We start from the raw sequence: 12,974 nt of genomic DNA on the forward strand, positions 1-12,974 counted from the left end.
TGAATTATACCCACCGTTAACCCTGATACACACCCTACACCCAATCAATATCTATTGTACAATACCCCAATCCCAGAGAGGGAGAGAGAAGGGCGGAGAGAAGGGCGATAGAGGGAGAGAGAAGAGGGAGAGAGAAGGGGGGAGAGAGGGAGAGAGAAGGGGGGAGAGAGGGAGAGAGGGAGAGAGAAGTGTGTGTGTGTGTGTGCGTACTGTCTTCGTGTGTCTGTAGCAGTATGGGAGGGCTCTTGGGTCCATCGCCAGGCGTGGTGAAGCAGAGGGCGGAGCCTAAATACCAGGTGTACTTCATGAGTCCAAATACCAATCCGGTGAGGCGGGAACCGGGGTAGTCGGGGGTGATGGTCACTATGGTTACAGCTTCGGGGGAGTGCTCCGGCCAGACTAGCAACTGAATGAGAGAGAGGACAAGATAGAGGGGTGAGGGGAGAGAGAGAATAGAGAAGAGAAAGGAAAGAGAGAAGGGAGAAAGAGGGGAGAGAGGAGAGAGAGGGGAGAAAGAGAGGGGGAGAAAGAGAGGGGGAGGAGAGAGAGAGTGGGGAGATGTTTCAGAAAAACATGAACATACACATCCTGAACAATGTGGGCTAACCCTAACCTAACCTAAACTAAACCTAAACCTAAAACTGGGATAACCCTTACCCTAGGCTAACCCTAACTCTTACCCTGGGATAACCCTAACCCTGGGCTAACCCTAAAACTGGGATAACCCTAATCCTTACCCTCGGCTAACCCTAACCCTGGGCTAACCCTAAAACTGGGATAACCCTAATTGTTACCCTCAGCTAACCCTAACCCTAACCCTGAGCTAACCTTAACCCTAACCCTGTCTCTGGTTGATTGACTGTTTTCTACCTTGTATCTCTGGTTGATTGACTGTTTCTACCTTGTATCTCTGGTTGATTGACTGTTTCCTACCTTGTATCTCTGGTTGATTGACTGTTTCTACCTTGTATCTCTGGTTGATTGACTGTTTTCTACCTTGTATCTCTGGTTGATTGACTGTTTCTACCTTGTATCTCTGGTTGATTGACTGTTTCTACCTTGTATCTCTGGTTGATTGACTGTTTCTACCTTGTATCTCTGGTTGATTGACTGTTTCTACCTTGTATCTCTGGTTGATTGACTGTTTCTACCTTGTATCCCTGGTTGATCCCGTTGATGAACTGCTGAGGCGGAGGGTTCCAGGTGAATCTGATCGTGGAGGAGCTGACTGCTGTTACCTCTACAGCCTGAGGGGGCGCTGTGGGGACTAGAGAGACACAGAGAGAGACAGGAAGAGGACACGTCGGACACACACACTGCGGTTGCATCCCAACAACCTATAATTTCTCCTGAAGTGTGCACTTGTTCACTTCCATCCCTCATTTGAAAATAAATTACACTTCTAAGAAAATGATGTGAACTCCCTCTAGTGTAAACTCCCTCTAGTGTAAACTCCCTCTAATAATATAGCGTAAACTCCCTCTGGTGTAAACTCCCTCTATTAATATAGTGTAAACTCCCTCTGGTGGAAACTCCCTCTAGTGTAAACTCCCTCTAATAATATAGCGTAAACTCCCTCTAATAATATAGTGTAAACTCCCTCTAGTGTAAACTCCCTCTAATAATATGGCATAAACTCCCTCTAATAATATCATGTAAACTCCCTCTAGTGTAAACTCCCTCTAATAATATCGTGTAAACTTCCTCTAATAATATAGCGTACACTCCCTCTAATAATATAGTGTAAACTCCCTCTAGTGTAAAATCCCTCTAGTGTAAACTCCCTCTAGTGTAAACTCCCTCTATTAATATAGCGTAAACTCCCTCTAATAATATAGTGTAAACTCTCTCTAGTGTAAACTCCCTCTAGTGTAAACTCCCTCTATTAACATAGTGTAAACTCCCTCTATTAACATACTGTAAACTCCCTCTATTAACCTAGTGTAAACTCCCTCTATTAACATACTGTAAACTCCCTCTATTAACCTAGTGTAATCTCCCTCTATTAACCTAGTGTAAACTCCCTCTATTAACCTAGTGTAAACTCCCTCTATTATCATAGTGTAAACTCCCTCTATTAACCTAGTGCAATGAAAGTCTGATAGATATATTAAGAGGAAAAGGAGAGGTTTAATGGATGTTAAGATGTTCTCTCTCCCCTGCCATGCTGTGTCCTCTGGGGCCTCAGCAGCACTACTCTACTCCAGCACAGCAGCACAGTGGACACTACATCCTATCCTCAGGAGGCACCAGGAAGGGAAATCTTGCTCTACACCACTGAAGTGGGGTTGTCAAGCTCACAGTCATGAAGAGATCTGTGTGTGTGTGTGTGTGTGTGTGTGTGTGTGTGTGTGTGTCCGGTTTACTGCGGCCCCTCTCATCAAACCACATTAATTTAATGAACAAGCTTCTCTCCCCAGTCTCTATACACCACCTCATCTAGAGTCACACTGAGTGTGTATAACTGTCTTTGGTAATGTTTTAATGGAGAGGGAACAATACCAGTTAGAACTAGATTTATTGATCTACTGCCCTTTCACTCACTCAGACTGACCTCTCTCTCCTCTCTCTCTCTCTCTCTCTCTCTCTCTCTCTCTCTCTCTCTCTCTCTCTCTCTCTAATGGCAGTGTTATGGGCAAGGCAGGGTTAAGGAATGCAGTCATGGTCATTTTAACCAATCAGAGCCCAGACAAAGTTCAGTGGGTGTAACCCGTGTCAGTGTGTGTATGTATAGTCGGTGTGTGTGTGTGTGTACAGGGGATGTATTATCAGAATCTGACCACTCTGTTGTCTCAGAGAATGTTCCTGAAGCCCAGGCTTCTAAAGGTTCTCATTTCCACTATAAAATGTCTGACTTGATTGTATCAACTCCTACAAAAATGTCCATGAATGAAAATCCACATAATAACTCAAACTTCCTGTTGCTGCAAGATTACTTTCCCGCTGTGAGAATCAGGGTCAAATTAAAACTCCCTGTAGTGTGTACTCAGTAACAGCAGTACTATATTCCCCCAGGCCTGCAGCAGTGTATACTCAGTAACAGCAGTACTATATTCCCCCAGGCCTGCAGCAGTGTATAGTGTATATAGTGTATAGTACCTACCTCCCTGTAGTGTGTACTCAGTAACAACAGTACTATATTCCCCCAGGCCTGCAGCAATGTATAGTGTATATAGTGTATAGTACCAACCTCCCTGTAGTGTGTACTCAGTAACAGCAGTACTATATTCCCCAAGGCCTGCAGCAGTGTATAGTGTATATAGTGTATAGTACCTACCTCCCTGTAGTGTGTACTCAGTAACAACAGTACTATATTCCCCGAGGCCTGCAGCAGTGTATAGTGTATATAGTGTATAGTACCTACCTCCCTGTAGTGTGTACTCAGTAACAGCAGTACTATATTCCCCCAGGCCTGCAGCAGTGTATAGTGTATATAGTGTATAGTACCTACCTCCCTGTAGTGTGTACTCAGTAACAACAGTACTATATTCCCCGAGGCCTGCAGCAGTGTAAGCAGCCAGTTGTATCTGATACTGAGTCCAGATAATGAGGTCTGATAGTAGACAGTAGTTAGTCTCTGGACTAGAGATATTCTTCTCTTGGTACTCTCCTGGTAGACCTGCCAGACGATACCTACACACACACACCACACACACACCCACGGTTTATTGGCGTGACGTAACAATGTACATATTGCCAAAACGTACTTTGGAAATTAAGTGATTCATTTAATAATAATAATCTAAATTGTCAACGGGACAATCAGTAACAACAATAATTAAGGGTCAAAATAGCCATACAATGGACAATACCAATGGCATAGAGGACATGGTCCTCTCTCTCTCTCTCTCTCTCTCTCTCTCTCTCTCTCTCTCTCTCTCTCTCTCTCTCTCTCTCTCTCTCTCTCTCTCTCTCTCTCTCTCCTCTCTCTCTCTCTCTCTCTCTCTCTCTCTCTCTCTCTCTCTCTCTCTCTCTCTCTCTCTCTCTCTCTCTCTCTAAAGAAACTCGACACTATTTACTATAGTGTACTGTAGGATACATCTACAGTATAATTACAGTAGTAAAAAAAAACTGTAGCATATACTATAAATCAAATGAAACCAAACTGTATTTGTCACATGTGCCGACAACAACCTTACCGTGAAATGCTTACAAAAAGCCCTTAACCAACAATGCAGTTCAAGAAGTAGAATTAAGAAAATTAAAATGAAAAATAATCAAAAAGTAACACAAGATAATGGCTTAACAATAATGGGGCTATAAACAGGGGGTATTATAGTAACTAATGTAGTGTTTTTGCAGATTGTAGAATACTGTAGTATTTATAGGTATCTATGGTATACTTACTGTAATAAAAGAAAACTGTAACATATACTATAGTAACTAATGTAGTGTTTTTGTTGCATTATCTTTGACATAGAATTGGAGGCTTTTTACTTGAGGAAACCTACTGGAGAAAAACTTAAAGGACACATTTTCCACATAGCCTGTCTGTAGGGAGGACTGGGGTCTTTACTATAACCTGTCTGTAGGGAGGACTGGGGTCTTTACTATAACCTGTCTGTAGGGAGGACTGGGGTCTTTACTATAACCTGTCTGTAGGGAGGACTGGGGTCTTTACTATAACCTGTCTGTAGGGAGGACTGGGGTCTTTACTATAACCTGTCTGTAGGGAGGACTGGGGTCTTTACTATAACCTGTCTGTAGGGAGGACTGGGGTCTTTACTATAACCTGTCTGTAGGGAGGACTGGGGTCTTTACTATAACCTGTCTGTAGGGAGGACTGGGGTCTTTACTATAACCTGTCTGTAGGGAGGACTGGGGTCTTTACTATAACCTGTCTGTAGGGAGGACTGGGGTCTTTACTATAACCTGTCTGTAGGGAGGACTGGGGTCTTTACTATAACCTGTCTGTAGGGAGGACTGGGGTCTTTACTATAACCTGTCTGTAGGGAGGACTGGGGTCTTTACTATAACCTGTAGGTTTCTCACTTATGGGTGGCACACATTTGGATATGTGGAAGGGGAATGGGAAAGGCATATGCAAATTAAATACTGTAGTAAAAAATAAGTTTCGTGTTTTTGCCGACATTACAGTAGTTTTTACTCCATTGTTTTTTGGGGGGATAATACTGTAGTATTTACTATCTACTGCATCTAGCTCCAACACTCGTACCCCTCCTACCTGAGTACGTATCCTCGGAGCACTCCATTGAGCTGTGGTTCTGGGGGAGGCTGCCACTGGACCATGATAGACTGGTTGGTCCGACCCGACGCTACCATGTTCTTAGGAGGAGCACTGGGAGCCTCCTCTCTCAGCATCAATCTGGGAGGACACAAACACAACAGATTTTAGATGTACCGATTCCATGGCACACACATACCAGTCAAAAGTTTGGACACACCTACTCATTCAAAGGTTTTTCTTTATTTTCAATATTTTCTACATTGTAGAATAATAGTAAAGACATCAAAACTATGAAATAACACTCATGGAATCATGTAGTAACCACAAATGTGTTAAAATAAAAAAAACATTTTATATTCTTCAAAGTAGCAACCCTTTGCCTTGATGACAGCTTTGCACACTATAACCACAAGGCCTCTGAGTTGGGTATTGGTAGAGGACTCTCTAACCACAAGGCCTCTGAGTTGGGTATTGGTAGAGGACTCTCTAACTACAAGGCCTCTGAGTTGGGTATTGGTAGAGGACTCTAACTACAAGGCCTCTGAGTTGGGTATTGGTAGAGGACTCTCTAACCACAAGGCCTCTGAGTTGGGTATTGGTAGAGGACTCTCTAACTACAAGGCCTCTGAGTTGGGTATTGGTAGAGGACTCTAACTACAAGGCCTCTGAGTTGGGTATTGGTAGAGGACTCTAACTACAAGGCCTCTGAGTTGGGTATTGGTAGAGGACTCTAACTACAAGGCCTCTGAGTTGGGTATTGGTAGAGGACTCTCTAACCACAAGGCCTCTGAGTTGGGTATTGGTAGAGGACTCTCTAACCACAAGGCCTCTGAGTTGGGTATTGGTAGAGGACTCTCTAACCACAAGGCCTCTGAGTTGGGTATTGGTAGAGGACTCTCTAACCACAAGGCCTCTGAGTTGGGTATTGGTAGAGGACTCTCTAACTACAAGGCCTCTGAGTTGGGTATTGGTAGAGGACTCTCAGTGCAGTGTGTCTTTAATAGATAAATCAGTATTTGTTAGGATGACAGCAGCTCTCCATCTCTTTCTCCATCCACCCCTCTCTCTCCATCCATCATCTCTCTATCCACCCCTCTCTCTCTCTATCCATCCTCTCTCATCCCTCTCTCTCCAACCTCTTCTCTCCATCTCTAATCAGTAATTTAGGCTCCTCCGCCCCACGTTGTTTTTCAAGTAACTTTGGCTGGGCCGTTAACACACAAACACACAGTTTTGAGCCGGTCCATTCCACTGTGTTAAGCATCTCTCGCCCTAACCACCCTGTTGAGCCGGTCCATTCCACTGTGTTAAGCATCTCTCGCCCTAACCACACTGTTGAGCCGCTCCATTCCACTGTGTTAGGCGTCTCTCGCCCTAACCACACTGTTGAGCCGGTCCATTCCACTGTGTTAAGCGTCTCTCACCCTAACCACACTGTTGAGCCGGTCCATTCCACTGTGTTAAGCGTCTCTCACCCTAACCACAGTGTTCAGCAGGTCCATTCCACTGTGTTAAGCGTCTCTCACCCTAACCACAGTGTTCAGCCGGTCCATTCCACTGTGTTAAGCGTCTCTCACCCTAACCACAGTGTTCAGCCGGTCCATTCCACTGTGTTAAGCGTCTCTCACCCTAACCACAGTGTTCAGCCGGTCCATTCCACTGTGTTAAGCGTCTCTCACCCTAACCACAGTGTTCAGCCGGTCCATTCCACAGTGTTAAGCGTTTCTCACCCTAACCACAGTGTTCTGCCGGTCCATTCCACTGTGTTAAGCGTCTCTCACCCTAACCACAGTGTTCTGCCGGTCCATTTCACTGTGTTAAGCATCTCTCACCCTAACCACAGTGTTGTGCCGGTCCATTCCACTGTGTTAAGCATCTCTCACCCTAACCACAGTGTTGTGCCGGTCCATTCCACTGTATTAAGCGTCTCTCACAGCCATATGGCAAACACCCCGTTTCAGCTTTAGGACTGTCTAATTTCTCTGATGGCCCTTTTCCCTCCCTGGATTACATTTACAGATTTATTTTACATTCAGTAAGAGTCTCACTGTCTCTGTCTCTCTGTGTGTCTTTCTCTCTCTCTGTCTCTCTTTCTCTCCCTCTCTCACCATCCCTCTCCCTAAATCTATCTCTCCCTCTCTCCCCTCTCTCTCTCCCTCCCCCTCTCCCTCTCTCTCCATCCCTCTCTAAATCTATCTCTCCCTCTCTCCCTAAATCTATCTCTCCCTCTCTCCCTAAATCTATCTCTCCCTCTCTCTGTCTTGGGCTCTCTCTTTTCTCTCTCTCTCCCACCATCCCCCTCTTTAAGCAGCTGAGCGATTCTCCATAAGCTTTTTAGACATTAACCATAGCATGTTAATCTGTGTGTGTGTGTGCGTGTGCACGTGTGTGTGTGCAGATGTGTGTGTGCACATGTGTGTGTGTGTGTGTGCACGTGTGTGTGTGTGTGTGTGTGTGTGTGTGTGTGTGTGTGTGTGTGTGTGTGTGTGTGAGTTTGTATGAGTAAGTGTAGGTGTGTGTGGGTGTGTGTGTAAGAGAGAGAGAGAGTGTGTGTGTGTGTGTGTGTGTGTGTGTGTGTGTGTGTGTGTGTGTGTGTGTGTGTGTGTGTGTGTGTGTGTGTGTGTGTGTGTAAGAGAGGGAGAAAGGTGTTTGTTAGACTGGATGTGTGAGGCAGGTTGGTGATGTGTTGCTATGTGATACAGACCAGTAGCTTTACAGCTGAGGCTATACTTCTACTACATTACATTATACACACACTCAGCTTTTTTACATTTATTTTTACCTAACCCCTAACCCTCAACCTAAACCTAACCTTAACCCTTAAACCTAAAATAGCATTTTAACAAATTCAGGACATGGTAAAAGTCCTGACTTTTAAAATGTCATTATTTTCCTGTCAGGACGTTATGCTGACTTGTCAGGACATTATAGTGGCTTGTCAGGACATTATGCCTACTTGTCAGGACATTCTGGTGACTTGTTAGGACATTATGCTGACTTGTCAGGACATTATAGTGGCTTGTCAGTACATTATGCTGACTTGTCAGGACATTCTAGTGACTTGTAAAGACATTATGCTGACTTGTCAGGACATTCTAGTGACTTGTCAGTACATTCTAGTGACTTGTCAGGACATTCTGTTGACTTGTCAGGACATTCTAGTGACTTGTCAGTACATTCCAGTGACTTGTCAGTACATTCTAGTGACTTGTCAAGACATTCTGGTGACTTGTCAAGACATTCTGGTGACTTGTCAAGACATTCTGGTGACTTGTCAAGACATTCTGGTGACTTGTCAGGACATTCTGCTGACTTGTCAGGACATTCTAGTGACTTGTCAGGACATTCTAGTGACTTGTCAGGACATTCTAGTGACTTGTCAGGATATTATGCTGACTTGTCAGGACATTATAGTGGCTTGTCAGGACATTATGCTGACTTGTCAGGATATTCTAGTGACTTGTCAGGACATTATGCTGACTTGTCAGGACATTCTAGTGACTTGTCAGGACATTATGCTGACTTGTCAGGACATTCTAGTGACTTGTCAGTACATTATGCTGACTTGTCAGGACATTATGCTGACTTGTCAGGACATTATGCTGACTTGTCAGGACATTCTAGTGACTTGTCAGGACATTCTAGTGACTTGTCAGGACATTCTAGTGACTTGTCAGGACATTCTAGTGACTTGTCAGGACATTATGCTGACTTGTCAAGACATTCTAGTGACTTGTCAGGACATTCTAGTGACTTGTCAGGACATTATGCTGACTTGTCAGGACATTATAGTGGCTTGTCAGGACATTATGCTAACTTGTCAGGACATTATAGTGGCTTGTCAGGACATTATGCTGACTTGTCAGGACATTATGCTGACTTGTCAGGACATTCTAGGGACTTGTCAGTACATTCTAGTGACTTGTCAGGACATTATGCTAACTTGTCAGGACATTATAGTGGCTTGTCAGGACATTATGCTGACTTGTCAGGACATTCTAGGGACTTGTCAGGACATTCTAGTGACTTGTCAGGACATTCTAGTGACTTGTCAGGACATTCTGCTGACTTTTTCAGGACATTCTGCTGACTTGTCAGGACATTCTGCTGACTTTTTCAGGACATTCTGCTGACTTGTCAGGACATTCTGCTGACTTATCAGGACATTCTAGTGACTTGTCAGGACATTCAGTGGCAGTGGCACCGCAGACACTGATGGTGGATGGTGTATAGTGGAGGTGGATGGTGTATAGTGGAGGTGGATGGTGTATAGTGGAGGTGGATGGTGTATAGTGGAGGTGGATGGTGTATAATGGAGGTGGATGGTGTATAATGGAGGTGGATGGTGGATGGTGTATAATGGAGGTGGATGGTGTATAATGGAGGTGGATGGTGGATAATGGAGGTGGATGGTGTATAATGGAGGTGGATGGTGTATAATGAGGTGGATGGGGGATGGTGTATAATGGAGGTGTATACTGGTGGTAGATGGTGTATACTGGTGGTAGATGGTGTATACTGGAGGTGGATGGTGTATAGTGGAGGTGGATGGTGTATAGTGGAGGTGGATGGGGTATAGTGGAGGTGGAGGGTGTATAATGGAGGTGGATGGGGTATAGTGGAGGCGGATGGGGTATAGTGGAGGCGGATGGGGTATAGTGGAGGCGGATGGGGTATAGTGGAGGCGGATGGTGTATAGTGGAGGCGGATGGTGTATAGTGGAGGCGGATGGGGTATAGTGGAGGCGGAAGGTGTATACTGGAGGTGGATGGAGTATAGTGGAGGTGGATGGGGTATACTGGAGGTGGATGGTGTATACTGGAGGTGGATGGGGTATACTGGAGGTGGATGGTGTATACTGGAGGTGGATGGTGTATAATGGAGGTGGATGGTGTATAGTGGAGGTGGATGGTGTATAGTGGAGGTGGATGGTGTATAGTGGAGGTGGATGGGGTATAGTGGAGGTGGATGGGGTATAGTGGAGGTGGATGGGGTATAGTGGAGGTGGATGGGGTATGGTGGAGGTGGATGGTGTATAGTGGAGGTGGATGGTGTATAGTGGAGGTGGATGGGTATAGTGGAGGTGGATGGGTATAGTGGAGGTGGATGGTGTATAGTGGAGGTGGATGGTGTATAGTGGAGGTGGATGGGGTATAGTGGAGGTGGATGGGGTATACTGGAGGTGGATGGGGTATACTGGAGGTGGATGGGGTATACTGGAGGTGGATGGGGTATACTGGAGGTGGATGGGGTATACTGGAGGTGGATGGTGTATACTTGAGGTGGATGGTGTATACTGGAGGTGGATGGTGTATACTGGAGGTGGATGGGGTATAGTGGAGGTGGAAGGTGTATAGTGGAGGTGGAAGGTGTATAGTGGAGGTGGATGGGGTATAGTGGAGGTGGATGGGGTATAGTGGAGGTGGATGGGGTATAGTGGAGGTGGATGGGGTATACTGGAGGTGGATGGTGTATACTGGAGGTGGATGGGGTATAGTGGAGGTGGATGGGGTATACTGGAGGTGGATGGTGTATACTGGAGGTGGATGGTGTATACTGGAGGTGGATGGGGTATACTGGAGGTGGATGGGGTATACTGGAGGTGGAAGGTGTATACTGGAGGTGGATGGTGTATAGTGGAGGTGGATGGGGTATACTGGAGGTGGATGGTGTATACTGGAGGTGGATGGTGTATAATGGAGGTGGATGGTGTATAGTGGAGGTGGATGGGGTATAGTGGAGGTGGATGGGGTATAGTGGAGGTGGATGGGGTATAGTGGAGGTGGATGGTGTATAGTGGAGGTGGATGGTGTATAGTGGAGGTGGATGGTGTATAGTGGAGGTGGATGGTGTATAGTGGAGGTGGATGGGGTACAGTGGAGGTGGATGGGGTATAGTGGAGGTGGATGGGGTATACTGGAGGTGGATGGTGTATAGTGGAGGTGGATGGAGTATAGTGGAGGTGGATGGAGTATACTGGAGGTGGATGGTGTATAGTGGAGGTGGATGGTGTATAGTGGAGGTGGATGGTGTATAGTGGAGGTGGATGGTGTATAGTGGAGGTGGATGGTGTATAGTGGAGGTGGATGGTGTATAGTGGAGGTGGATGGTGTATAGTGGATGGGCACCTGACCACTGGCGGTAGTAGTTCACCCAGAGCTTCTGACTTTACATTTTTTAAATACTAGATATCTCTGTCGCTCTCTCACAGTCTCAGTCATATGAAAACACTGTGTTTGTGTGTATTTGTGTGTGTGTGTGTGTGTGTGTGTGTGTGTGTGTGTGTGTGTGTGTGTGTGTGTGTGTGTGTGTGTGACCTTGGTCTGTGGAGGGTGGAAGCGTTGCAGCTGAAGCCAGATGCTACCTCGTTACCGATGGCAACCCACACCAGGGAAACGAGCGTTCAACAACATTAGACACAGAAAGAATGTCTACAGTTTGTGTGCGTGCATAGCATGTAGCACTCTGCTAAAGATTGATGGGAGAGGGAGGGGGAGGGGGGGAGGGAGAAGGAAAGGGAGAGAGAGAGGGAGAGAGAGGGGGAGAGGGAGAAAGCGAGGGAGAGGGACGGAAGGAGGGGGAGAGGGAGAGGGAGGGGGCGAGGGAAGGAGGCAGAGAGAGAAGGACAGAGATTGAAAGTAATTTTAAGTCATTTTAAAAGTAGTTTCTTTTAAACCAAAATGAAAAGGTTTGAGAGTTCCACTCCTCAGCCCTGTGTCCTGATTTATCTGCCATTTATGCAGATTCCTTCCCTGTAAATGGTTTCTCTTTTACCATGTTAGTGGTGTGTCTGTGTGTGTGTGTGTGTGTGTGGTAATTGGCTACTTCAATGAGGTTTCTCAGTTTGGAGGAAATCTGGGGTCCTTTGATCAGACAGGGACTCTCCTTGGACACCTTGACTCTATTGACCCCATGCCTCCATGGAGACCGTTGCCGTAACGACTCCCTGATCACCCAGAGAGACAGAGAGAGAGAGAAATAAGAAATGTAATGTTTTCTTGGTGTGATGAAGTCTAACAGCAGACTGTAGTGTGACATCATCCAGTCTGACAGTGGACTATAGTGACATCATCTAGTCTAACAGCAGACTGTAGTGTGACATCATCTAGTCTAACAGTGGATTGTAGTGTGACATCATCCAGTCTAACAGTGGACTGTAGTGTGACATCATCTAGTCTAACAGCAGACTGTATTGTGACATCATCCAGTCTAAAAATGAACTGTAGTGTGACATCATCCAGTCTAACAGTGGACTGTAGTGTGACATCATGTAGTCTAACAGTGGACTGTAGTGACATCATCTAGTCTAACAGTGGACTGTAGTGACATCATCTAGTCTAACAGTGGACTGTAGTGACATCATCTAGTCTAACAGTGGACTGTAGTGTGACATCATCTAGTCTAACAGTGGACTGTAGTGACATCATCTAGTCTTAACGGTGGACTGTAGTGACATCATCTAGTCTAACAGTGGACTGTAGTGACATCATCTAGTCTAACAGTGGACTGTAGTGACATCATCTAGTCTAACAGTGGACTGTAGTGACATCATCTAGTCTAACAGTGGACTGTAGTGACATCATCTAGTCTAACAGTGGACTGTAGTGACATCATCTAGTCTAACAGAGGACTGTAGTGACATCATCTAGTCTAACAGTGGACTGTAGTGACATCATCTAGTCTACTGGAGGTGTTCCTACTTTAATAAGGGCTTTGATTCATCAATATTACCTACTAGTTTATAACACTTTTTCTCTCTCTCTCTCTCTCTCTCTCTCTCTCTCTC

General features: G+C 45.5%; 1 protein-coding gene across 1 annotated transcript in view; it reads right to left on the minus strand.

Moving 5' to 3' along the window:
- LOC106594732 (protein sidekick-1) overlaps positions 1-12,974 on the minus strand; it is a 414,915-nt gene that overhangs the window by 99,378 nt on the left and 302,563 nt on the right. Inside the window, exons 16-19 of the mRNA XM_082969524.1 lie at positions 5,186-5,326; positions 3,452-3,633; positions 1,152-1,267; positions 211-406 (exon numbers count right to left, since the gene is read on the minus strand). Coding sequence (XP_082825650.1) covers positions 211-406; positions 1,152-1,267; positions 3,452-3,633; positions 5,186-5,326 — 635 coding nt within the window. The remainder of the gene's footprint in view (positions 1-210; positions 407-1,151; positions 1,268-3,451; positions 3,634-5,185; positions 5,327-12,974) is intronic.

This window comes from Salmo salar, chromosome 02, assembly GCF_965601325.2.
Source record: "Salmo salar chromosome 02, fSalSal1, whole genome shotgun sequence".
Lineage (NCBI taxonomy): Eukaryota > Metazoa > Chordata > Actinopteri > Salmoniformes > Salmonidae > Salmo > Salmo salar.